Below are 27,940 nucleotides of genomic sequence, written 5' to 3'. Positions count from 1 at the left end.
TCTCCTGTAAGGTGGTTGAATGTTATTTGGTTGGGTTTCGAAAGGTAATCCAGTAACTGAAGTGTGGAAATTATCAACAGTCATCGAGAGACGCAACCGACTGCTGAGAATTTCGTAAGAAAAATTCTTGAGATTACAAACATGTGTTTTACCTTTAGTTTGTCTTCGTCGCTTTACTTATTGGAGTTTTGCAACACATTCGCAGACAGGCGTTGATGATTTTGTTAATTTTTTCCTTTACCTTTTTGCAACAATACTAATACACACACACACACAAACATTCAATGTGTCGACACATGGATAATTATCACTTTTTAATCTTTTTCCAATGCTTGTAGAAACATTTTATTAACACCTTTTTTTTTGGAGCTCGTTGATGGAGGGGCTATGCTAGCCAGGCTATTGGTATCGACCACTGGAGGTAGTCTGTCTGGCCGCCTTCACGATACACAACGAAACAAATAAAACGGAAAAAGCACTACAGCGCCAACCAAACACATCACTTGTCAAAAACTAGCATTATTCTTTTCTTTTGTTAACTTCTTTCTTTTTTGCACTCTCTTTCATTGATTATTCATTCACCTTTTCCAGCTATTCGTTTGTTATTATTATCATTCGAACTAAAATTTCGTATTTTATTTATTTTTGCATATCTTTGCCTAACATTTTTCATCCACAACAAGCGGCAAAAGCTTGGAAATACACACAACAGAGTAATAAAGGTAACAACAATAGAACGGCATAAATAAATAAACACACATCAAAGTGTTTGGTGAGAGCGAAAGAGACACAAACGCACGCACGCACTCACACGCTTTAATACGTCGAAAGAACAACGGACACGAAACACGCCTAACCGTCTACACTCGGCGACGAACGGATAATTACTAAAGTGATGCCAACACAAATATCATAGCATTCTCCCTGTTTGCGCTTTGACGGGCTCCCAACACAGACAACAGCAACAAAAATAACAGAGACAACCCCACAAATATTGTTCTCTCGCCTGAAAGAAAAGTGCTGCCAAGTTGGAGGATGTTAATGTTGATATTTGTTTGAGAGGCAAGAAATAGAAGTGTGTTGTGGTCAAAACAAAATAGAAAAATAGCATGAGAGAGAAAAACAAAGGGAGAATATGAGATTGTATGACATGGAATAAATAAGTGTGGCATTGCCAGATAGAAAATATTGAATCAGGTAGGAATATCAAACTGTAAAAGAATTGTAGGCAGTGCAATCCGTTAGAAGTTCAAACAAGTGGGATATATGGAAAATTATAGAGCATCACAGAAGTAAAATAAACAAAACATCAGTGTTAAAACAAATAAAAGAGGCGGTAAATGTAAAATCTCTATAATTTAGGGATATAAATACAGGTTTAATATGTACAAACAAAATGAATATTTTTGCCGGAGAGTTTTTTGAACCAGCAGATTCAATTTAGCTCATTAGATCGTGATGATGATGTGAATAAATCCTTTGTGTCTCGTACCATCGCTCGTTATCGTGATACTGGTAGCGTAGCCCGACGTGAAGGAAGTGGACAGAAGAAAACAGCAACATCAACAGAAATGGTTCGAAAAGTAAAGAAGCGACTTGATCGAAACCCACGTTGCAGTGGCTGAAAAATGGCTCGTGAGTTAAACATGTCGCAAAATTCCATTCGGCAAATATTAAAAAATGAGCTCGGGGTAAAGCCATTGAAATTCCAAAAAGTGCAAGAACTTACATTGCAACAGAAAGAAAATAGATTCAAAAGAGCTAAAGAGTTGCTTCGCTTGGCCGAAAGTGGTGAACTGCCGAATTTGGTTTTCTCTGATGAGAAAACATTCGTTATCCAGCAGTTTGTAAACAAACAAAATGCTAGTGTTTACTTGCCAAAGAGGTCAGCGAAAAATGTGCACCTTCGATTGGCCACCAGAACTCAAGCGCCGCAAAGGTGATGGTGTGGGCCGCCATAACAGCCGATTGTCACTCTCCGCTCGTATTAATCGACCGTGGCATCAGAATAAATGCTGAATAGTATTAAAAAACAAACATTTTGGCCGCCGACCTTGAACATTCCAGCAGAACTCAGCACCATCGCACTCAGCCCGCGCCACCCAAGAATGATTACGAAATGAGGTTTCTCGCTTCATTTCCAGCTCACAATGGCCACCAAAATCTCCGGATACCAATCCGTTGCACTATTGTGTCTGGAGTATTTTGGAAAGCAAGGTTGGCACTAAAAAATACCAAAGTGTCGATCACCTTAAGCAAGCGCTTCGTCGGTAATGAGCCAAAATACCGCAGAGCAACATTCGGGCAGCGTGTTGCGGTTTCATTGGCCGTTTAAAGGCCATAATTCGTGCTAAAGATGACCAATTCAAACAAATCTAAACTTATTCTAAAATTGATGTATTTCCGATATTTTTTATAAATAAATAAAATTTGAAAAAAATATGTAAAAATTATGGCGTTTGACTTTGTTACATTTTTTATCTCTGTAGTTTGAGGAAATCGGAAAATGAAAGTCAAAATATCGACCGTTTATGAAGAAAGAACCAGAAGGAGTGTTACAGCCGATTATCACCCTTGAACAATGTTTGAGATGAATATTAAGAAATTTCAAAACAAGGCGGATTATTCGACGATTTATTTGAGATATAAAATTCATTATTAATTTTTGTTGGGGAGATAATAGGAGGTGTAGATCAATATAGTCCAGCTTTGTCCTGTATCAAGTATTGACAAAAATACTGGAATACGAATAACTTAAAATATATCTTTGATTCATTTAAATTTTACCAGAGGTTTGTTTATTAAAAATTTCGATTCATCTTGGGTAGTTACAACAAGGGGATTGATAAGTGTGATTTATATTTTAACCTATCCTATATCTGTAAAATGTTACGATATGTTTAGTTTGGACGTATTCCACTACTCAATAGCCTTTCTTAGTAATACTTAACTTTTATAGTTTTGTTATTTTTTACCATTTGCAGGGGGTATGGTCCGATGTTTTCCATTTTTGAAATTGAGCTAAGTTTGACAAGAATGTTAGGATGTCCAAAATTTTACGAAATAGGTTGAGTCAATATGTTGATCAGTAGTCTATCAGCCAGACAGGCATTTTTGCCGTATTCAAAATATATATTTTATAATTGTAAAATCAGAAAATTAGACAGATACAATCATTTTCCAAAACAGAGGTCTTCAACGTAATTCGATGATTGACAATAACACACTCTTAAAGTGTTGTCATCTCTCTTGTTAAGCAGCGCTTCTTCTCTGCAAGATACACATGTTGTGTTTACACATTTCGCATAGATACATTCTTTTACCCAAAGAAGTTTTGTATCATTTCTCGTTCACTATCATTCTAGCAAACATATTTTTTCAATTTCCTTTAGTTTTATATTTTTTCTCCATAAGCTTTTTTCCTTGCTCGCTTTCTTTGTTTTTCTTTTGTTCATCCCCATTATTAATGTTTCGCAATTCACTCGCATTTCACGGATTATGATGGAGGAACCAAAAGAAAAAAACACACAAACATGGTGCAAGAAATGTATACAGCAGCACATGTGTTTGTTTGTATCTCGACTCGTGAAAGTCTGCTTCAACAGTGTATTGACCTGAACTAAATTTAACCCCCTCCTCCGTAGCAGGCAGGCGATGGATGTAAAATCCTCGCAGCAAAGCGCCAGGAAGGTAGAATAAGAAAAACTTTACTCTTATCACTGGACAAAGTTTCACTGTTGTATACACACACGCCATGTGACTGACGGACTCGGTGGAAGGCAAAAAAAAAAAAAAGCGAGACGAGCAACAAAAACAACCCTTGCGGCTTTTTTTACAAAGCTGAGAATCGAAAAGTATCTACGAGGGTTTGTGATTTATAAATTAGAGCGGAGATTCATAACTAAAACTTTGGTTAACAGTTAAGAAGTCGAGATAAAAAGGAAATTTGTAAAGCCTTGAGGAAATGTTAATGTTTGCTTTTTTTTCTGCCGAGAAAAAGTAATAATAAATTGTTTTAGAGTTATCTTTCTGTAATAGTTTCTAAAAATAGTCAATGAAAAATGCCGGTAGTTTTTAAAGCGCAGTCGCCATAAAAGCGACATGGCACATGTCCTGGGCAGCAACAAAATATTGATAGCATGCTAATATTTTTGTTGCAATGATTCGGATTTTTATATCGTGCTATTTTACAATCGAATTCCAGAGCATTTTAAACTGTAATGCGAGCATTTTAAAGGGTTGCGTTATTTTAAACGCGTCAAGAACAGTTTGAAAGAATGTACATTTAACTTAGAAATATAACGGTTTTTCATTTAAATATATCTACTCACACAAAACGTATTAAACATAATTGTATTTACCTGAAATGAGAAGAAAAAATAAAATAATTACTATGAGATATATTTATGTACCATGTATAAAAGAATAGAGTGATAAGGACCAGGTCCAGGTGACATGGCTGAAATTAAAATTTTGAAATTTAATTTTCCTAAGTAGGGGTGAGATATTGGAGTTTTTTAAAAATTAAATTTAATTTGTAGTACCTTTCCTCCATTGTATTGATCAATGGATAAAGCTAGATGTATACAATTTGGAATGAGGGCTAGATAGATGTACTAAGCGAAATTCGAACTAAAAGTACTAAAGAGCACTAAATACAGTAACAATTGGCATTATATGAGCGGAATGAACTAAAGTTGAAATTTGGTTTGGGTGTATATAAGAAGGTGGTTTTGGAAATGTGTACTTAGTCTAAGAGCTGTACTAAATTGTACTAAATTTGGTAAAGTTTGGGTTTTGTTGAACTGTGGAGCTGGAAATTTTAAGTGGTGGCATTGGGTCACTATTACTGTGTAGGCATGAGATTTAACATGACCATTTTTGGAAATATGTACCAAAAAGGACTAAATGGTACTATATTTGCTACATGAGGAGGGGATAGAGCTGGAAATCTAAGACTTGCCATTAGGCCAATTTTTTGTGAGGTGAGGTTGAGATATAGAGGTTAATGGCGGAAATATAAACTAAAAAGTACCCAAGGTACTAAATGGTATTCGGGGATGGGATAAAGCTGAAATTTGATGGGATAAAGCTGAATTTTGTACTAAATTTAGTAGTAATAATAATCAATTTTAATTATGTGAACGGATGGTGGTAAAATCTTGAAATTTTTTTATACTCCTTTTGGGTTAAAATAAAGATACGGTGTCGAAAGTTTAGTACGAAAGAAAATAATGAAATTTAGTTAATACTTTTTGAATCATATGAAATTCTAAATTTTTGTATATAGGTATAAGCTATGGTAAAAAAAAGTTGTAATAAAAACAATTTTGGAAATTCGTATTAAAAGGACACAAAAAAGTACTGAGCTATTAAATATTTTACTATTAGTCTACTATGCGTACAGAATCGGTAGAGAAAATACAAGAATTAGTCAAAAAAACTGAATTTTTATACCCTCAGGCATATAGCTAGAGAAGGTATTGATGCGGCCAAAACGTGTCTCATCAAAATAATGATTTAAGACCCTAGGTTTCTTTGGACCAAATCCCTTTTAGGACATTTGGAGTCGATCGAGCAATGTCTGGATGGTGCACACGATAGCTCGCGAAGAGAGTATCCATTTTGGTCCAAACTTGGCACATCGTACTATTATTGTAAAACTCTGACAGAGCTCAGAGATGAGCAATATCGGACTACTCCTTCTGGTAACTCCCCCCCCCCAAAAGGTCGAAATTTTTTAGGGTATACTCATTGTGGTACCTCCCCCACAAAGGATCAACACTAAGAATAACCAAAACGATCATAAAATGCGATTTGAGCATCCATTTTTCTTCAAATTCCACAAATCCCAATATTTCTACTTTAGCAAGATGTGGTGGGCAGATGGAAAATATATGTCAACCCGTTCTTGTACCACCGCCACAACGGATCAAAACTTTGAATAACTATATTTCAATAAAATTCGAAATCAGCATCCGATTCTTTTCAAATTTGACACATCCCAATATTTCTACCAACACAAGATCTGGTGTGAAGATGGTATACATCGGCAATTTCCTTACGGTATCTCCCCTACAAAGGAGTCAAATTTTTAAATAGCAAAACTCTCATAAAATGCGATTTAAGCATCCGATTCTCCTCAAATGTCACACATCCCAATATTTCTACCAACACAAGATCTGGTGTGAAAAAAATGGATATCGAGGCACACCTTTTGGTATCTCTCTCACGAAGGATAACAACTTTGAATACTTATATCTCTCATAACATGCGGAACATTTATTCGCACACAAATTGAAAATAAATGTTAGGATTTCTTTAAATGTTGCACATTCCAATATTTTTATTAGCATTAGACGAGGTAGATTACTTCGGTCCGCTATATGTGCGTGAGCTACGCACATTTTAAACTTTTCAAAAAATTCTTAAATATCTAATATGAAGTGAAGGAACTAGTCGATATTATCCAAATCTGACACGTTTTTATATTTTTATCAAACTTATGTCAGATACGAAATGGACAATATTGGCCCATTCCTTCGGAACCACTCCTAAAAAGGGTCAACAGTTATGATTATTCATAACGCAATTCCAAATACATTGGCTAAGGGTATGCAGCTATCGGCAATCCCGACCGATTCTTTACAAAAAAAAAAAAAAAAAAAAAGACAAACGGAGATTATTTTTTAAGGAATTTTAGGTCCCTTCCTGTTTGGAATATCCACTCAGCCATGGTCCACGAAATCCTATTTTTGCTCATGTGGACCCCCACGAAATTTCATGACCGTAGTCCTTCCAATAATTTAGACTCACATCACATGTTTCAGAAATAAAAAAGTAAATTAAACGCTTCCTGCAGATGTCAAAAAAGAGGAGGAATTATTCGATATCCAAGTAAGATATACGTTGTAAATACTATTCGGCCCATGCTACGGCATATAATGCACAGGCCATCTCCAAAAGTCAATTTTTAATATTTGTCAAGTTATTCGAAAGAGTTCATATTTATTTTACTATTTTATTTATTTGCATACAAAGGAGGAGGGGGTTCCTCCTTGCCCTTAATGGCCTCATAAAAAATGTGCAACTTAATAAATTATTAGAAAAAACAATTGACAATGATTGCAAATGTAACGGAAACACGAAAAAGAAACAATTAATAAAAAACAATTTGACGTTACTTTCATTGTCCTTTAGCCCCGTTTCCGGCATCAATGGCCACTTACTCAGCTCTTTCAGGAGCAGTCAAGCCAACTCATCATCATCACAAAGTCATCACTGAGTCCGAGTGGCAGTAGTTGGTCATATAAAATTCATGTGACACTTTTCAGCAATCATCACAAACAGATGGACAACAGACCGGCAGACAGAACAGACAAATGGACAAACAGACATGGAATGACAGTCAGACAGCGGACAAAGCAGACAAATCGAGGCTGGCTAAAGTGTCACTTCAAAGTGCAAAAAGAAAAGAATAAAAACAACAACAAACATAGAACACGAGGCACAAAGGCACGATCTGAGCGCACAAAGTGGTCGGTTGCAGTGCAACTGACAAAACCATCCAACCAACGAATGGACGGACGAATGGAAGAATGAATGAATATCTGCTGCTGTTGCTACCGTTCCTGAATGAGAGAAATAATGCAAAAAATTAACGGCTCACTCACAACCAGACCGGCAGTAGTTACTCAGCTCGTCAGTCAGTCAGTCAGTCCGAGTAATGAATTAACTACTAAAAGTTAATGGACAGAAAACAATTTGACTGCGTTCTTCTCTGCGTCTATTTTCCATTTGAATTTATTTTTTCTTCTTTTTTCTTTTGGCCCTTTGTCACCGTCATTCCGGCCTCGTCTTAGACACGCAGTGTCAACGAGAGGCAAATGTTTAATTTCGAGCGTAATTATGACATGTCTATGACAGGCTAAAGCCCTAATAAAATAGTCACGGCATTAAATGGTCGTATGGGAGGGGGAGGGTGGTAGGTTTCGGTGCAAATAATTAAGGGCTTAGTTATGCGAATTAAAGATTAATAAAAGTGAACGGGAGTGAAAGTAAATTAATTAATTTTTTTTTGTGGCTCAATGTTGGATTATTTGCGATTAAAAATTGTAATTGAAATATAATATCGAAATATTCAGGATGAATGAATAAAACAAAAGGTTTTTGTGGAAAAGGAAAAATTAGTAATCAGTGATAGTTACAACAAGTTCAAAAGCAGTAAGTTCGGCCGGGCCGAACTTTGAATACCCTCCACCATGTGGAACGAATTTGGAAATTTTCAAAAAATAAAATTCTTAAAAAATTCTGTTAAAATTTTAAAAATACCGAATATAGCCGTTATATTGGGGTCTGCACCACGTGTACCTACATAGGCATAGTTTGTCGTTAGCCATTACCATATTCAAATTCGAAACTAGAAATAAACGGTGAATAATATAGCTAAAATCATCAAAATATCGTATATAGAGAGGTAATGTTATATCGTCATCTCAAACAATTTCGGTGGGTATTGTAGCTAAAACCGTCAAAATGCCCAATATTGGGAGGTGCCATTATATGGGGGCTATACGAAGACGTGGACCTGCACAGACAATTTTCTATCATAGGCTGTAGTATCCATTACCAAATTTGAAACAATTCTGGTTAATAATGTCGCTAAAAGCATCAACATATCGAACATAGGGAGGTGCCTTTACATGGGGGCTATACGAAGACGTGGACCTACATGGTCCATTTTCGAACTTAACCTGCCTACTGGAAAAATAAACATGTGTGCAAAATTTTAGCCTTCTATCTCAATTTGTTCGAAAGATAGCGTGATTACAACAGACAGACAGACGGACACCGCTAATACGACTTAGAATTTTACGCTGATCAAGAATATACTTTGTTGGGTCTGACATGAGTATTTCGAGGAGTTACAAACGGAATGACAAAGTTAATATACCCTCCATAGTATGGTGGAGGGTATAAAAAGTAGGAAATTAGAAGAAATAGAATATTGAAAATGTGGGTGTGGGCTTAAAAATATATTTTGTTTTTCTGAAAAACGGGAAGAAAATATAGTATGTATACATAACATTGATTTCAGTATTGAGACGGACTCCAGATTTTTGTAAATTGAAATTAAAACGCACCAAAATACGGTCAATGTAGCAAAATAAGTGCAAAAGTCGTACAAAATATTTAAGGAAAGGAAATATTTAAATATTATAGCGTTGATTTGAGCCAGATGTGAATATAAAATTTTGAAATAGTGATCTATTTCTTATAGATATAAATAAGTTAAAAACAAGTTAAAAAGTATCAGTCCGTTTTGCCGACAGATGTTTACCCTCGGCCAATTTTTGGTTATTCAAAACGTTGACTCTTTGTGGGGGAGGTACTAGAAGGAAGGTCCGATCTCTACCATCTTCATAACAGACCTCGTGTTGATAGAAATATTGAGATGTACCAAGTCTGAATGAAATCGGTTATTAATTCACGTTTTATGACCCTTTTATGGATAGGTACCAGAAAGAGTGGATCGATATATCCAACCTTAACAGCAGATCTTGTGTTAGTAGAAATAATTGGATGTGTGATATAAGAAGAGAACCGGATTTTTAATTCGTATTTTATAATCGTTTTGGTTATTCAAAACTTTGACCTTTTGTGGGGGAGGTACCAGAAGGAATGGTCCGATCTCTATCATCTTTATAACAGAAAATTGGAGTTCATTTGTGGGGGAGGTACCAATGGGGGTGGGTTGATATATTCCATCTTCACACCAGACCTTGGGTTAATAAAAGTATTTATTAAGGTATACTTATTCAAAATTTTGACACTTTGTGGGGGAGGTACTTCATGAATTGGACCAATATTACCCATTTTAGCCCCTGACTGATGCAAATATTAGGATTTGCAAAGTTGGAGCAAAATCGAATTATCTTTTCTCTTTTTGTGCAGTAAAATATTTTTTTTTTTTTGAAAATGTATACCTTTTGTGGGAGAGGCATCAAAAGGAGTGGGCCGATATTGCCCATCTTCGAAGTCGAACTAAGTTTGATAATAATATTACGATTTACCGAGATTGGACCAAATCGAATGCTACCTTCGAGAGTTATCGTGCGCACCACGCAGCAATACAGTCTACGGACCTCGCTAGATCGACTCCAAATGTCCTGAAATGGATTTGGTTCAAAGACACCTAGGATCTAAAACCATTGAATTAAAAATATTGGCATTGGGGTCTCTGCTGGTGGATAGTGAATATTAAATTTAGTACCTTGAACGTGAACGAATACTACTTGAAATCTGAAATTTGATATTAGGATCACTGTTAGTGTGGAAGGTTGAGATTTCTAGAACCAAAAGTACTAAACGGTACTAAATTTGCAATTTGGGGAAAGCATTGAGTTGAAAGTCCATTAGGATCACCTATTGTTGTACGATTCGGTTGTTACATGAAAGGGGTATTTAGCCTTGATACTTGGGGAAGGAATAGAGCTGGAAATCTGAAATTTGATGCAGAGGTCTCCGTTGATATTTGGAATTGAGATAAGGAGTTGGTTTTGGAAACATGTACTAAAATTATACGAAAAGTACGATTTGGTATCATTATACCCTACACCACAAGGTGGTCAGAGTATTATGTCTTTGTTCATTTGTTTGTAACAGCATAGAATCACATTCGGAATCGATTTATGCATGTCTATCCGTCCGTCTGTCCATGTATTTTTGTAAACAAAGAACAGGTCGCATTTATTGTCCGATCCAGATGAAATTTTGCACAAGTCATTTGTTTGACTCAAGGACGAACCCTTTTGAAATTGGAGATAAAATTAAGATAAAGCTTCCAAAGAAATCCTCGTCCGATTTACCTTTTATTGTGCACCAAACGTGTAGTATCAGCGCAAATAGTATGGAATTTTACACATACGACCAAATTAATCCTGGAAATAAGTATGCCGAATTTGATCAAAATCGGTTCAGGTATAGCTAAAGCTTTCATATATATATATGGTTTGATATTTTTGTCCTACGCAGCCGTATTATGCACTTTGTAAGAACGATATTTGGGGAAATATATCAAATACAGCACTTTGCTTAATGTTATCGAGATCGGTTCGGATTTGGATATAGCACCCACACATACATTCGTCCGATTTGCCTTTTACTGTGCACCAAACGTGTAATATTAGCCCAAATAGGATGGAATTTCGCACTTACGAACAAATTGATCCTTAAAATGAGTATTTCAAATTTCGGCTCAGACATATAGCTTAGCTCACATAACCTCAACTTTTCCCCTTACATTTGTATTAAAAAGAAAAAACATAAAATTTCGATTTGTTTCTAAATTTTATTTCGCTTAGTCCAAAAACAGGGTTCAACACTTCATTAATTGATCAAAAACTTTTACTCCAAATTGCAACCATCATCTATTTACGCAACAAGTAGGAAGCGGCATAGGGATAAGTGTAGGCGCTAGCATAAGGAGCGGCTACATAGGGAGAGGCATAGTAGGGAGCTGTATAAGCGGCAGTGTAGGGAGCGGCATAGGCGGCAGTGTAGGCAGCTGTGTATGGGGCAGCAGCTACATAGGGAGCGGAGTAAGCCAAGGGAGCAACAATGCCGGGCTTAGCAGCAGCCAAGGCAACGACGGCCATCAAACACAAAGCGAACTAAAAGATGAAAATAAATTCAATTACAAATATCCTTTACCCTCGCCTCCATCCTCGCCAATGATTTAACTTACGAATTTGAACATGTTGTTGGTTTTGTTGTGGTCAACTAAATTGCTTTAATTAAACTGATAACAAACGATTTAAATTGTTTGCTATTTATACACAGAAATTAAAATTATTATTAGGTGTTCTGGTTTCTGCCAAAAAAAATGTCTGTCTCTCTGTTTGTCCGTCCACCTGCCTGCCCTAGGCCCATAAATTATTGCTATGAGTGTACGGGTGCGTACATATGTGTGTTTGAACATAAATTTGCTTTGCTACGAGCACAAGTTTGTTTTTTGGGCTTTTTTAATATTTATTGTCGTAATTACGGAAGGTGTTGGCAGAATTTAAATTAAAAATCGATTTTCATTGAATTAGTCAGCCGATATGGACAAGCTTGCCATGAATGATGGCCACCTTTAGTTGTCGTCGTCGTTGTTGTTGTCGTGGTCAGTTTCGTTGTGTCTGAGTTTGGCCATCGTCGTCATAACCATCCACCGAACATCGTCGTTCGACAAGGGTTTATTGTGCCAATAACCCAGTGTCCAACAATCGATAACAACAACAATGACAGCCAAGAACAGAACTGAAAACACCATCGGCAGCAACCACATGTTTTGTTCGCAGCAACAACAACAAATAGCGAAACATTTGCCTAGTAGTCACCTTCCAGTACGCTTCAACCCTTTCGGACAAGAGTAGAATATTGGCGATTTTTCCAAAGGTCTTTGTTTGTGTGTGTGTTTTCTTTCTCATTGCTCTTGCCAAGTCTCGGATATTGGCGTTCTTGATGTTTTTTAATCATCGTTTCGGGTTTTGTTTTTAGCCAAACAAAAATTTGTAAGCCATAGATTTTGTGTGTTCCTCTGTTGGGCGGGTAAGTACGACGGGGAGCGCGCACTTGAATGACCGAATTGTTTGTCTGGCTGTGAGTGTCGGTGTGGTGTGTGTGTCATGTCATGTAAGCCTTCATATCCATGGATTTTTCACAGGCTTTGGCCAATTATGTCACTGGGTTTTCATGCTGAGATCCATTGTGTTTTCTGAGCATCATTTGAGGTGGTTAAGAAATGGCGCGCTCGCCCGCTGGATCACAATAGGTGTGTGGGTGAGTGCAGGTGACAGGATTCAAATTGCAATGAAAAATCGACTTCAAAGAGAGAGAGAGGGAGAGAGAGAAAGAAAGAGAGAACTTGCAGGTTAATCTAACATAAACTCCAACAGGTAATCAATTAAGTGTTTCGGTCACTTTGGAGTAACACGTTGCTAACAAGCCAAAAGGAGGTGAAACTTTAATGGGCTGGAAAAACACGAGAACATACCACAAAAAAAGCTGAAGGAAGGCTTAAAGGCTGTGCCGACTTTATGATACCCTACATCACTTTGCAAATTTAGTAGAGTATTATGATCGTTTTTAAATGCGTGTTATGGATTTAAAGAAGTTGTAATTTAAAGTCGAAAGGGAATAATATACATAGGAGGTATGTCCTCCTCTGAATAGATTTCTACTAAAATTTGACGGAGGCATTTGTGTCTCACCGATATTTATCAAAATCCATTTTATTTGAGCTGACATTACACTTTTTAGGCACAATAAACATGAAATCGGATTAAGATATATGGGAGGTATATCCAAATCTGAACTGATCTCTATAAAATTAAGAAGAAATATTTCTGTGCTGTGTCTGAAAGCTGGGAACAAATATAGTTTTTGTTGAGATCATTTTACGAGTGTGAGGGACTTAAATACAAAATCTAATGAAACATGGGACCTATAGCTATATCTTAAGCGATTTTCACCAAATTTGATACATTTTATTCCAGGATAAATTCGTTGGTATGTGCTAAAATTTATTTAATATTAACCATTTGACACAATAGTCCAACGGATTGATATCCGAAGATTTTGGTGGCAATTGTGCGCTGGAAATGAAGCGAGGAACCTCATTTTGCAACCATCCTTGGGTGGCGCGTGCTGAGTCCTGTTGGAATGTTCAAGGTCTGTGACCAAAATGTTTGCGTGCCCAAGACTTTAATACACCCTCCAGCGATAATATTCGGCATTCATTCTGATGCCACGGTCGATGAATACGAGCGGAGAGCGACCGTCGGCTGTTATGGCGGCCCACATCATCACTTTGGCCGGCGCTTGAGTTTTGGTGGCCAATCGAATAAACACGATCATTTTTTTTTTTACAAACTGCTGGACAACGAATGTTTTATCATCGGACACGGAGAAAACCAAATTCGGCAGTTCACCACTTTCGGCCAAGCGAAACAACTCTCAAGCTCTTTTGAGTCTATTTTCTTTCTGTTGCGGTGTAAGTTCTTGCACTTTTTGGTACTTCAATGGCTTTACCCCGAGCTAATTTTTCAATATTGTGATATGTTCAGCTCACGGGCCATTTTTCGGCCACAGCGACGCGGATTTCGATCAAGTCGCTTCTTTACCTTTTGAACCATTTCTGCAGATGTTGCTGTTTCTTCCGTCCACTTCCTAACGTCGGGCTACGCTACTAGTATCACGGTAACGAGCGATGGTACGGAACACAAAAGATTTATTCACATTTAAATGCTGGAGTGCTCTAACGAGAGCCACTTGTGGTTTTCCAATCAAATATAAAGAAATCACACTATCACGCTTGACTTCCATCACGAATAACTTTTTTTCTGGAAAACTTTCACCAAAATGCTTTTGTACCAAAATGTATGATAGCAGTCTGACGTTGGTTGCAGTTTTTTCATCTCACCCTGTATGTCTCATATAAAGATTGGACCACTCCTTCAGTACCTCTTCCATAAAGGGTCAACAATTTGATAATCATAAAGAATGTCAAAATATATTTAATTGAAACGGACATCGTCTAAGAATATTCATTCGTCGGGCATTCATGGGCCGGCAGAACTGACTGATATTTTATCAAAATTGTTGGTACAAAAAAGGCATTCTAGTTTTAAGTTTATCAAATGTGCTATCTCATTTTTAATATTTTGCTGCCAATATGTACTCATTTGTTTTTTCTTACCTCATCTGTACAAGATTTTACGATATTTAGTATCTTCGTGTATTCCAGCTCCAATATATTCGATGAAAGGCAATGATACTCTTTTGATAGTCAGAATCCTGTTTATTACCATTCGAACAGTGCTCAGTATATTTGTGCGTATTTCCAAAAATGTTTTGTACATTTTTTGTCAAAATTTTTTTGAACCAAAATTATTACTTCTTTTAAGATTTACGCATCAGTCACAAGATGCCAAACGCCGTGGAACATATCGAAGGTATAAGTACAATATGCAGGCGACATCCAACAATAAATTCTAGCGGATTAAAGGGTTGAAAAGATCCAACACATTACCAATTAATTGCATCGTTTGTAAGAAATCCAAGCTAAAGCCAACAAAAATTCTATTACTCACTTTTAACCATTTCTATTGCTTTGTATTAACTTCTACTACAATCCATGTTATATGTATGTATGTATTTAACTACAACACACCTTCGTGTACTTAAATTCCATAGAAAGGATAATCCCATATCAAATGCACCTCACCACACATCGGTATGCCAAAATCCTAGATTTATTTGAGACCTTTGTTTTTTTTCTCTCATTCTCTTCGCACTCAAAGTGCCTCTCAAAGCGTTTAGTTTATGAAAAGTAAACAGCAATGCCACGAACAACAGTAATCCTAGTAAAAGGATACTAGAACGACAACAACATCAACTTTTGATGTTTGTAAATAATCACATTGAGACACAAACACCTACAAACTTCTGAGATTCAATGAGAGTAAAAGTGACTTAATGCGAAGTTTTTATTTTTAATTTAAAGTTTCGTATTTAAATATTATAGCGTATTTTTAAAAACTAAGGGAAATATGTGTATGATTCTTGAAAACTGCAATGATTTGGGGGAGGAATGTATACAACAATAAAATTTCATAGGTGGAATAAATTCTCCCAATTAAAATTATGAGAGGATCTATTCAGATCACAGAGATTAAACGAAACATTTTTCATAAAAAATAGATACAATTAAATAATTTTATCCGCTGTTTCAATTTTATTCAATTTCACTATTGTTTAAAAAATCTATTTTTGCTTTCAACGGCCACCGTTTAATTTATGTTTGTTTGTCCCCACTACAATTGTTGTTGTTATAGTTGTTTCATATCTGCAACGTGACACCGGGTTGACAGGTATTCTCTAGAATGCTAAAGGACTCAAGGACCAGTTTGATGAAGATTATTTGGTATTACAATAAATTTACATTCAAAGTTTTCCACCGCTTCCGTAAATATTGGATGGATGGTGGGTTGGAGTGTTGTTTGGTTTTCGGCCCACAACAAGTCAGAAAGTAATTTTAGTTTTCTTGACAACGCAAGGAAGAGAGAGGGAGACAAAGAGAAAGTGGGACAGTTTTAAAATATGGAACGAGGACTATTGGTTTTTAAAATATTCCCTCGACTATTGATATTTGTATACAACCAGTCGAAGTCGATATTGAGAATCAAGTAAATGTATACAACAGACAGGATGGGGGAATAGAGAGAGGAAGTGGGGCCATATTTCCTATTTTTGCCAATCAAAGTTTGAACATAGTTTTTGATTCTGATGAATTTATATGTAATTTATGTTTTTGTTTATTTTTAAGGAAGTTGTCATAAGGGAGAGAAGGAAGTTGTCTTCATACGAGATTTGAAATTGACCATATATTGGGAGGTACCAAGTAAGGCAAATGAAAATGTTTCTTGGAAAGTTAATGGAAGAATGGGACCGATATAGCCAACCTACGACCTAAGTTTGATAAAAAAAATATAACGATGTACAAAGTTGGAATTACATCAGATACTTTCTTAACTCCCGGCCAGACAGGCATGATCGAATAGGCTACACCTAATACTACTAAGTAATACATTTGATGTTTGATAAGAATGTCTAGATTTTTCGGAGAATTAGAAGTCCAAATTCGTACATTTTGGTTAGTAAAAGAATGACTCATGGGATTGCCCCCTTTGTTGGGGAGGTACTGGAAAGTATGGAGCAATAAGTCCATATTCACACTAGATATAAAGTAGGCGACTGTATTGCTTCGAATAATTATTTTTATTATGAAACTTGTAGTTATTCAAAATTTTGAGCCATTAATGGCAAGTGTCAAAAATATTTATATTTAAATCTCCGATATATTTAATATCGGACCTCTGGTTGAGTGAAGCATGGATATACACTGAGCTTAGAAATAATGACTGACATATCCCGCAATTTTTAAGGGTTAAAAATATTAAAAATGTTGACCCCTCGTAGGGGAGGTCCCAGAAAAGTGGCTTTCTACATCCCATCTTCCCCCAAGATCTAAATATGTTAGGATGAGAGAAGTTTAAAAAGAATTGGAGGCCTATTTCGAACTTTATGAGCGTCATGGTTTTTTACAATTTTGAAACTTTGTGGGGGAGGGTAGTACAAGTACGGACCACGTCATATCCCATCACCACACCAAATTTTATGTTGGTAGAAGCATTGAGACGTGGCAAGTCTGAAAAGAATCGGATAAACATTTGCATTTTATGAGGTACTGAAAAATTTGATCTGTCGTGGGGGAGGTACCAGAGTGTCTGGTCCGATATATCCCGGCTTCTCAATATATCTAGAGTTGGCAGAAATAATGGGATGTGTGTAATTTGAGAACCTTTGTTTTGCATTTTATATGAGTTATAATTATTCTAAATTTTGGCGCCTTGTGGGAGACCATTTTCGCCCTTGACCTACCATTAAAAAAAAAAAAAAAAAAACTTGGATCTGCAAAATCTGCACAAAATTGAATACTTTCTTGTGATATGAGATAAATTATTTCTTGCAGCAATCTTGACTCTTGTGGAGGTGGCATCAGAAGGAGTGGACAGATATTCCCTATTTTGCCCAGAGTTATCGTGCGCACCAGCCAGACAGACAGACGGACGAACGAATACCCATAGATCGATTCCAAATACCTTGGAACGAATTTGATCTAGGGTCTAAAAACGTTATTTCGATGAGTTACGGTTTGGTTGCCAAATAGCTACCCTTTGTAGCTACCCATAAGTACAAGAAAAACTAATATTAAGTTCGGCGTTGACGGATTTTTATACCCTCCGGCATGGGAAACCTTTAAAACCAAGTTGACAGCTTTAATAAATTTAAATTTGGAGAACATTTAAAAATACTGAAAATGTGGCTATAACCTTCAAAATAAAAATATACATAGACAAACCAGGGCCTACATTCGAAGATGTATTTTACAGACTAAAATATAATAATATACATTTGCAGCCACTTACGGTGGAGAATGTTCCTACGACTTTCAAAACATCCAAAAATCGACATGAACCGCTACATGAGGCATATATCAAATTGTAAACAGATGTGACAGTTTTTTTTTTTTCGAAAGGCGAATTTCCATTTCAAGAGAACCAAAGAAGGTTCTTGCAACCATATCGTTTGAAAAATGTGGCCTAAGCCTCAAAATAGCGAAAAGGGACTACATGGGGGACCTTTAGCACAACATAAACTCATATAAAATAAATTTGACCAAAATTGAATAATCACATTGGTTGCATGGTTTCTAGAGACGGTCGGTCCGGTCCTACATTATAATGTGTAGAAAACCAAGCAGATCAAGAACATAAGTATTTGAAGGAGTCGTTATCGTAACAACCAAGTAACCAAATTAATACACCTTCGCCGTATGGTGAAAAGTACAAAAACGAATCAATTCTGTACCCTGGAATACCATACCACAATTAATATAGATTCCATTATTTTCAAAATATTTTTATTATCATTGTTTTGTGAAACACTTCATTCGCTTTGCAACCATTCTGATAACATACAAAGGAAAGATTTTAAAAAAAATCCCAAAATTGCATAACATTTTCATGATCTACATTTGAAAAGGCATTCAGCACATTTTTTTGTTATTTAATTTCAAAACCAAATGTTTCCTAATGAAACACTTCTTTGCACGATTTACCGGCCAAGTGTTGAAATAATTCTTAAAACTTTTTAGAATACAACATTGCTAGGCTATTAACATTCATAACCTGACTTGCACAAAAGTAAATTAGAATAAGAATTTGGCAATAATTACAAAACGCTTCCAGAATACACAATAATATCGGAGGTTGTATTACTGGCACTGTCGTATCGTAGCCAATAAAAAAAAGCAAATGAAAATCAACAATAAAATCGCCAAAAAAAAACGAAACGCACACAAACAAACAGAACAAGAAACCTTTCGGAATGGTGGCAAAATGTACACAACAAAAGCTTGATTGGTACGTGCCACTGTCAAAAACTATTGAAAATGAAATGATTTTTGTGCGTCTTTTTGGCGGTGTGAACATTTAGGCTACCCTGAAGGCAACACCACAACGTCTGCCTCGGTACACAATTGTTCGTTGCCCCGCTCATCCCATACCCGATTGACCTTACCGCGCGAGACAACACGTTTATGTCAGATTTGCATATTGCCCAAAAGCAAAGCGAATCCCATGAACATCCATTGCGCTCCGAGCCAATCCAGCGCAACCGTTTGCCAACAATCATTCGACTATATAAACTGGAAATTGCCAACGATTTGTTATCAGTTCAAAACGTTCTGCAAACAAAACACAACAAACCAAACAATTCAAAATGTTCAAATTCGTAAGTATTTCAATTCTTATCCCAGGATGTGCGACGAAAGTATCGAATGGAGAATGAAGAGATTTAATTACATTTCCTCCCTTCTCCCCATGTAGTTCGCTTTGTGCTTGATGGCTGTTGTTGCCTTGGCTGCTGCTAAACCCGGCGTTGTTGCTCCCTTGGCCTACACCGCTCCCTATGTAGCTGCTGCCCCATACACAGCTGCCTACACTGCTGCCTACGCCGCTCCCTACACTGCCGCTTATACCGCTCCTTACTACTCTGCTGCCTACACCGCTCCTTATGTTGCTGCTCCCTATGCTAGCGCCTACACTTATCCTTATGCTGCTTCCTACTTCTTGCGTAAATAGATCGATTTTAAGGATTTGAGGATTTGAACGGATATTGTTTTTGTTTTATTTGTTGACATTTTTGGATAGAAAAAAAAAACGAAAAAAAAAAAAATAAAAAATTATGATGAACCCTTTCTAATGAAGCCCAAAATAATGGAAATTTTATTTACGAAATTTGATAGGAACCTAAATAACAAAAACGATTGGAACGAATCGTTTAACAGTCCGATATATTTTTAATCGGTGTAGTTAAACAAAGAAACAAGGCTTGCATCCGCAAATGTCAGAGTTTTTTTTAACAATGCCCTAAAAATAAGAAAAAATGAATGGCTAGAACAAAAATAAATACTGAATGTAAATTAATATGTGCAAAAAATTCTCCAGGAAATATTATATATACATATGGCAGTGTTTAATGTTCGTATAAGGAGTACAACAGGACATGGTCCTCTTTGAAGATAAATTTTTTATAGTCCGAATTTTTGACCTCTTGTGCGGGATGTGCTTGAAGGGCTGATATTTTACTATCAATTTTAACAATTTGCCTAAGCCTTAAACCATGTGCCAAGTTTGGACCATATTGGATACATCTTCGCTTTATCAGGGTATTTAGGCACACTCTTTTTTATTCATCCCTTGTGTGGGACGTATCAGAAAGAGTGATTATAATTAAAAAATTGAATTTACTGACGTAGTCTCTGTTACATGCGGACCCTTCCGATTTGAGGTATTCAGGGTTGCAGGATTCAGGTTATCAAAGATCGATCGTCACACAGTGGTGTGAGATCCTCAAAAACGGAGTTTGATTGAGGGAAGCATATTTCTCAAATATCTATATAATTCGTACGATGTCTGGCATTAAAAATAGGACACATAGGTCCACGTCTAGAAAAGTCGCAATTTAATGGTACTTCTTGATTTTGTTCATTTTGAATGTTCCAGTCTCAATTCATGCGTAACTTGACATATGGAGTTATGAGCAAAAATATTCTTCCCACGCAAAAAATAGTGAAGATAGGTGCACTATTTTGTAAAGGATCCATAAAACAGGACGTCTCAATTTTAGGGTATTTTGAAGGTTTTGTACCAAACGAACCTATTATTTGGTATTTTTTCACAGTGGATATACACTTCAAATTTCAAAACAAAAGCCATACATAACGGACATTCAAAATTGTATATATTTTGAGAATCTCTCCCTGAACAAAATTTGCGAAGATAAATCCACTATTATATATAGACTCATAATAACGGCACTTCCAAATTGTAGGTATTTTGAGGTTTTCAGACCGAGTTTTTCTACAAACTTCATGTTTCGTATTTTGTTTTTCAATATATAAAAACTTCACTACTTGCCAAGATAGGACCACTATATAACGCAGATCTCCGTAGGGCCCAGTGGGGTTTGATCTCAAAAAAATATCTTAAAGCTAAAGACAAAGAGACAACCTTTTATTATGGAAGGGGAATAACATTAAAAATAAAATATTTTTGCAAAAAAAAAAAAAAATTAAAAATAGGTTCGGAATATCTTCTATATAATGCCAGACCCGTTTTTGGTATTATGAAGGTAATTACCACATTTCCAACCGCATTATCTACAAAGTTATAGCTGGGATTGGAAATGTGTAGAAGACTGATCTCCCGTTTTTCTCCAACTTTGCAATTCTTAATATTTGCGTCAGTTCTAGGTCAGGTGCCAAAATGGATAATATCGGTCCACTCCAAGTGCCTATCCCACAAAGAGTCAACATTTTGAATAACTATAACTCTTAAAAATATGATATAAAGTCGGATTGTTTTCAGATTTCACACATCCTACTTTTTTATGAGCCCAAGATCTGGAAATAAGACGGAATGTATCGATCCACTCCTTCTGGTAACCACCCACCCCCCACAAACGCTCAAAATTTTAAATTTCAATAAAGTTCATAAAAAGCGAAATTAACATCCGATTACATTCCAGACATGGTACATCTTAATATATCCATCCACTCAAGATCTGTTATAAAGATGGTAGAGTTCGGACCAGCATCCAACTCTCTTCAAATTTTCCACATACAAACATTTTTGCTAACAAAAGATTTGTTATGAAGATGCTATATATCTGGCACCTCACCCACAAATGGACACAATTTTCAATACCTTTATCTGTCATAAATTGCGAAACAACTCTACGATTCTTTACAATTTGCTATATCTAGATGCATGTGTCTTAACCAGTATCCGGAGTTTATGATTTCTCATATTATTATATACCATATTATTTATATCATATTTATTTACGTCCGATACGAAATGGACAATATTAACCCATTCCTTCAAAACCCACTTAATAGAGGGTCAAGAGTTTGAAAATTCATAACAGAAGTCAAAATATTTTAAAATAATCGAACATTGGCTGAGGGTATACATCTGTCGGTAAAACCGACCGATACTTTTTTACTTGTTTGATATCTCAACCGTGAACAAATTTCAAAATTCTATAGATTCTTTAAGGGGGCAATAATATGTCTCAATCTATGAATTATCTGATAATTACTTCAATATAACGCAGAATATATGACAACTAAATATGACCTTCATTCACTGGAAGGGACAATAGACAATGATTAACAAATCAAAAACAGAACCTAAATAAACCTGGCAAGCTTCCGATGTACGCCACACTAGACTAGGTACGTGCTGGTGTCCAAAGTACTCGACATGAAACAACATGTTGTATTATTGATCGAGCAATTTTGGCTGTAACGAAAGAAGGTTTCTGAGGTATTACTACCTCACACACACACACGCTTGACCTTGGTGTGGGTGTTGACCATAAATGTACACAGTAGATTTGCATATTGACCAAATTAAATATATTATATTTATTGCCAAGTTATTTTTTGTATAAATACTCAGTAATGTTAAAGAATTGACATCAGTTCAATACGTTCTGCAAACAATCACACAACAAACCAAACAATTCAAAATGTTCAAATTCGTAAGTTGCCCAAAAACAAAAAGAGTCTACAAATTCTAAGCAGAACCCCAATTGTAAAAGAGCAGAGTTTTAATATTTTATTTGTCTTTTCTTTTAGTTCGCTTTGTGCTTGATGGCTGTTGTTGCCTTGGCTGCTGCTAAACCCGGCATTGTAGCTCCCTTGGCCTACACCGCTCCCTATGTAGCTGCTGCCCCATACACTGCTGCCTACACTGCTGCCTATGCTGCCCCATACACCGCCGCTTATACCGCTCCCTACTACTCTGCTGCCTACACCGCACCCTATGTTGCAGCTCCCTATGCTAGCGCCTATACTTATCCTTATGCCGCTTCCTACTTGTTGCGTAAATAGATTGGATTTTAAGGATTTGAGGAATTGAACGAATATTGTTTTTATTTTGTTGATTTGTTGACATTTTTGGATAGAGAAAAAAAACGAAGAAAGTAAATAAAAAGAAATGATTCTTTTATAAAGAAATTTTCGAAGCATTTGAATCTTATTGAAAAAATGATATTTTTGTAAGGTATCAAACTTATTTGCGGTGTTAGCAAGAAAGTCCTCCGGATGATGGAATGGAAACGTTCAAATCTACTCATACTTTGATTGTACAAAATTGTGAGCATGTCTGGCTCAAAGAATACAAAAAATGTTGGCGAAATAATTTCGTTCATGGTCAGTTATAAATAAACCTGGATTTTCTTTATTTCCGTTGAATTTTTTGAACATCGAGCTAATCTTAAAAGATTAATTTGATTATCCTTAAAAATATGGAAGAGCAAACTACCAAAAAGGGTTCTAATAGGACAGGGATTAGAATAAAAAATACAAAATCCCACAAACAAAATGATCCAAACGCATTTAATTAGAAACCCAGGAAAAATTCTAAAAAAAGTGGACCTAAACGAACAATTTTTTATAAGGAACTTTCGATTTACTCAGAGCCCAAAATGAAAGTTACTTCTGTGGAAAATGTATGTAAAATCTCTAAAAATCGTCAAATACCAAATGGAAACTTTAAAAATTTCTTTAGTAAAATATCTTAAACGCCAAATTCAATTGTTTTTAATACCTAAGATTTACAGCAACGTTTCGCGGAAAATATTTCAATGCTTTTACTTATTTCGACTATTTTTTGCAAAGGAACAACCCTCTAAAAAGTTAAAAAATAAAATTGCTGACAATTCAAATGTTAAAAACAGGTCGTGCCATTTTATCAAAACTTGACTCATCGTAATACTTATACCAAACTTATATAGAAATGGGCAAAATCGGTCTATTTTTGGTACCTCTTTAACAAAGGATCAAAATATTTATAAAATGTCTATCACATATAAAGCAAAGGGAGTGTCCGAATTCGGTAATATTTATGACGAGCGAAAAAAGGCAATATTCATCAAATATCAAAATTCCTCATAATAACTCTCATGAAATGTGCACTCAGCATAAAAACTTCTACTTATATCTTTACCAATCTAAGATATTGCCTGAAGATGTAAAGAGATATCGTCTGGTGCCTCCATTATAAACTATAGCATTTTTACATAAAAACAAGTTAAAAAATTATCAATCGGTTTTTTTTTTTTTTGATTATTTAAACATATTTTGACTTCTGTTATGATTATTCAAACTATTGACCCTCTATGGAGTGGGTTTTTGAAAGAATGGTCCAATATTGTCCACTTCGTTTCGGACCTAAATAAATATGTTATAAATATTGCGACGTGCCAGGTTTGAACTATACTTCCTTTTCTTTATATGAGATACTTGATAATTTCTCGAAAATATTGAAAAAATGTGCGTGATATAGTCGACCGAAGTATTCCACATTCATACTTCATCTAACATAGATAAAAATATTTGTATGAAAAAGAAAACAAGAAAATCGAACATTTATATGCAATTTTACGCGAGATCATTAAGTCCATATTTATCTCAGGTTTTTGGTTGAGGGAAATATTTAGATATAGAAAGTTGTAAAGAATCGCTGACTTTTTTACATGCTATGACAGGTAACAGTAGTGAAAATTGTGACCCTTTGTGTGTGAGGTACCAGAAGTGGTGTTAGCAAAGATGTTTATCTGTGTGAAATTTGAAGAGAGTTGAATGCTTATTTACCATTCTTTGGGCATTTTGCTTTTCAAAATTTTAAAGTATATATGGGGGAGGTATCAGAAGGGATGGTCCGATCACTACCATCTTTACAAGATATCTTGTGTTGATGGAAATATTGAAATGTACCAAGTCTGAATGGAATTGGATGTTAACTTCGTGTTTTATGAGCTTCATGAATATTCAACATATTCCCCCTTGGTGGGGAGGAGGTATCAGAAGAAGTGGGCCGATATATTCCATCTTTACTCCAGTGGGTTAATAAAAATATTGTGATGTATGTAATTTGAAGACAATCGGACTCTTACATCACATTTTTAAACGAGTTACAATTATTCAATATGTTGACCCTTTGTGGGGGAGCTACTTGATGGAGAGGACCGATATTGCAATTTTCGCACCAGACCTAGCACTGATGCTAATATTAGAATTTGCAATTTTGGAGCAAAATCGGATGATCCTTTCCCTTTCTTTCTGTAATATTTTTCTTGAAAATGTCGATCTTTTGTGGGGGATTTAACAGAAGAAGTGGACCGATATTGACCATCTCCGAGCTCCATCTAATTTTTATAATAATATTACAATGTTCCAAGTTTGGACAAAATCAAATACTTCCTTCGAGAGTTATCGTGCGCACCAGCCAGACATATGAACGGGTGGACCGACGGACATGGCTAGATCGACTCTAAATCTCCTGAAACAGATTTGGTCCAAAGAGACCTAGGGTCCAAGACCGTTAATTCAATGTGGCAGTATACCCTGGGGGTAAAAAAAGTGAATAAAATTATCAAGATCTATCGGTCCCCCTTCTGGTACCTCACCACAAATGACTAAAAATTTTGAAAAATCTAATAAAATAAAGCGAGTATTATTTGTAACCAAATGATAAACATTTAAAATACTCATAAAGCTCATATAATTCAAGGGGTGTATATGTATCAATGTCATTATATTTCTGACATTGTTTTAGAACTTCACGTGCCACTTGACAGACAATTTCAAAATGTTCAAACTGACAAAAATGCTGAAAATCGTTCAACAAAGCCAAGAGAAAAATTACTATTAAATTCTTAAAATGGAAATAGTCAATTATCCACAGTAAGTAAAAAAACGTTAATTCGAATAGATCCCGACATTATAGTTCATTGATTGAAATAAGCCTTCAAGAGTGCCATTGGTGTGAGAATCTTACACAGATGTTGATGTGGAGTCACGTGACCAACTTACTTAATCATCGGTTGATTAAACTTTCAAACAAAACCGAAAAAACTTGCAATCAAAACAAAAGAAGAATAAACAAATCTAAAACAGAAGTTAACTAAAACATGCCACATGTACGCTTTAGCATAATTTGTACGTGTTGTTGTCGACACGGCTGGATTTGAATTAAAAAAAGTTTCTACTGTTAAAAATTCAGGCAATATTGAAAGAAGCTCAAACATGAATCGCCGAACAATTGTTCCCTTACCGGCAAACTTTTGGTCTTAGTGTGGGTGGTGTTTGGCCATTCATGTACGTACATATCTTCATTAATTGAAACATACACATGTACATGCATGCATAAATATTGGATTTGCATATTGAAAAATATATCGATACGCAAAAAAAAATAATTAGAATTTTGCCAACAAAACGAATTGTATATAAACTTGGAATCGCCAACGAATTGTCATCAGTTCAATACGTTCTGCAAACAATCACTCAACAAACCAAACAAAATGTTCAAATTCGTAAGTTGAAAATCAATAACCGTTTTAATTCTTATCGGAGGATTTTCTACGAGAGTTATCAAATTCTAATAATGTTATTGTTATCCTCATACAGTTCGCTTTGTGCTTGATGGCTGTTGTTGCCTTGGCTTCTGCTAAACCCGGCGTAGTTGCTCCCTTGGCCTACTCCGCTCCCTATGTAGCTGCTGCCCCATACACAGCTGCTTACACTGCTGCCTATGCTGCTCCCTACACCGCCGCTTATACCGCTCCCTACTACTCTGCCGCCTACACCGCTCCCTATGTTGCCGCTCCTTATGCCAGCGCCTACACTTATCCCTACGCCGCCTCCTACTTGTTGCGCAAATAGACTGATGTCAAAGGATTTTAGGAATTGAACCAAAATTGTTTTTGTTTCATTTGTTGACGATTGAAAAAAGTTATAAAAAATAATGAAAACAGTAAATAAATGAAATTGTTGAAACCGAAAATAATGTGAGATTTTTTTTTTATTTTTGCAATAAACCACATTTCCAACTTGCCACTCTGGCTGGAAGCTTTTAAAGATCCCTTTTAAAAACAACTCGTTTGGAAAATTGGGTCAAGGTCATCGAAATAACATAAAAAGAAGGCACGTTTACATAGAGTTGGAATACCCAATCTTTACCAAGAAGGCTTATTAGCCTCTGCGAATTCTTTATACTGACTCACAGATAATTTTTGTCAAAAATGTGGGTAATACTTCAAAACGTACTGTTATAGCGAGCTATAATACAAGATTCAAAAACAAGATAAAGATAAAAACAAAATTCAAAAAATGCCCATCAAATAGGTTTAAAGAGTTTATACTGCGTCCCTTGATCAGGGCTACGGACACGATGGTTAGAATTCATTTTTTCTCAACACCCCAGTTTTTGTCGTCGCCGAGAAGAAAATTTCTATGTTGGACATGGGAAACGCGTGTAATATTTTTAATTTTATTTATAAAAAAGTTAAAACTATGCGACGTCATACGGGCCTCATCGTTTCTGCTCCAAATTTGGTACTGCTGGATAAGATGAAAAAACTGCAACCAACTTCAGACTGCTGTCATTTCCAAGCCACTTGTCCGACAGCTATTAAAATTATTCCAGTGGCAGCTCATAATATTGTTTAGAAGCGTACAAAAGCATTTTGGAGAGAATTTTCCCGAAAAAAACTTATTCGTATGGAATTTAAGCGTGATAATGTGTCCATCATTAGAGCACTCCAGCATTTAAATGTGAATAAATCTTTTGTGTCTCTCGTACCATCGCTCGTTACCGTGATACTGGTAGCGTAGCCCGACGTCAAGGAAGTTGACGGAAGAAAACAGCAACATCAGCAGAAATGGTTCGAAAAGTAAGGAAGCGACTTGATCGAA

At 35.9% G+C, this 27,940-nt stretch overlaps 5 protein-coding genes across 10 annotated transcripts in view; 3 read left to right on the top strand and 2 right to left on the bottom strand.

Moving 5' to 3' along the window:
- Positions 1–19,902, top strand: part of LOC101900439 (cuticle protein 16.5) — a 75,832-nt gene extending 55,930 nt beyond the window's left edge. The window contains exons 2-3 of one of the 2 annotated variants that reach the window (XM_059119741.1): positions 19,369–19,401; positions 19,497–19,902. In XM_059119741.1, the coding sequence (XP_058975724.1) occupies positions 19,390–19,401; positions 19,497–19,751 (267 nt within the window). In that variant the 5' untranslated portion in view covers positions 19,369–19,389 and the 3' untranslated portion in view covers positions 19,752–19,902. Of the gene's footprint in view, positions 1–19,244; positions 19,402–19,496 lie in introns of those variants that run through there. The other variant, XM_005187294.4, reaches the window with a different exon arrangement.
- Positions 1–27,940, bottom strand: part of LOC101891444 (phosphatase and actin regulator 4) — a 408,780-nt gene that overhangs the window by 325,463 nt on the left and 55,377 nt on the right. For 3 of the 5 annotated variants that reach the window (XM_059119731.1, XM_059119732.1, XM_059119735.1), the window contains exon 1: positions 153–893. The exons of 1 other annotated variant lie outside the window; for it this stretch is intronic. The gene's annotated coding sequence lies outside the window, so the exon portion shown is untranslated. Of the gene's footprint in view, positions 1–152; positions 895–27,940 lie in introns of those variants that run through there. One more of the 5 variants, XM_059119733.1, reaches the window with a different exon arrangement.
- Positions 11,338–11,886, bottom strand: LOC105262066 (cuticle protein 16.5). Its single transcript, XM_011295799.2, has 2 exons — positions 11,747–11,886; positions 11,338–11,672 (listed from the first exon to the last, which is right to left on the bottom strand). The coding sequence occupies exons 1-2, from the start codon at positions 11,756–11,758 to the stop codon at positions 11,430–11,432; spliced, it is 255 nt and encodes an 84-aa protein (XP_011294101.2). The 5' UTR covers positions 11,759–11,886; the 3' UTR covers positions 11,338–11,429.
- LOC101900274 (cuticle protein 16.5-like) lies at positions 22,555–23,125 on the top strand. The gene is made up of 2 exons (XM_005187293.4): positions 22,555–22,719; positions 22,817–23,125. The coding sequence occupies exons 1-2, from the start codon at positions 22,708–22,710 to the stop codon at positions 23,069–23,071; spliced, it is 267 nt and encodes an 88-aa protein (XP_005187350.1). The 5' UTR covers positions 22,555–22,707; the 3' UTR covers positions 23,072–23,125.
- Positions 26,431–26,975, top strand: LOC101899929 (cuticle protein 16.5-like). The gene is made up of 2 exons (XM_005187291.4): positions 26,431–26,559; positions 26,654–26,975. Exons 1-2 carry the CDS (start codon positions 26,548–26,550, stop codon positions 26,906–26,908), a joined length of 267 nt encoding a protein of 88 aa, XP_005187348.2. The 5' UTR covers positions 26,431–26,547; the 3' UTR covers positions 26,909–26,975.

The sequence above is a fragment of the Musca domestica genome, unplaced genomic scaffold (assembly GCF_030504385.1).
Source record: "Musca domestica strain aabys unplaced genomic scaffold, Musca_domestica.polishedcontigs.V.1.1 15, whole genome shotgun sequence".
NCBI lineage: Eukaryota > Metazoa > Arthropoda > Insecta > Diptera > Muscidae > Musca > Musca domestica.
Note: the sequence above shows the minus strand (reverse complement) of the source record. Positions and strands in the feature narration are given on the sequence as shown.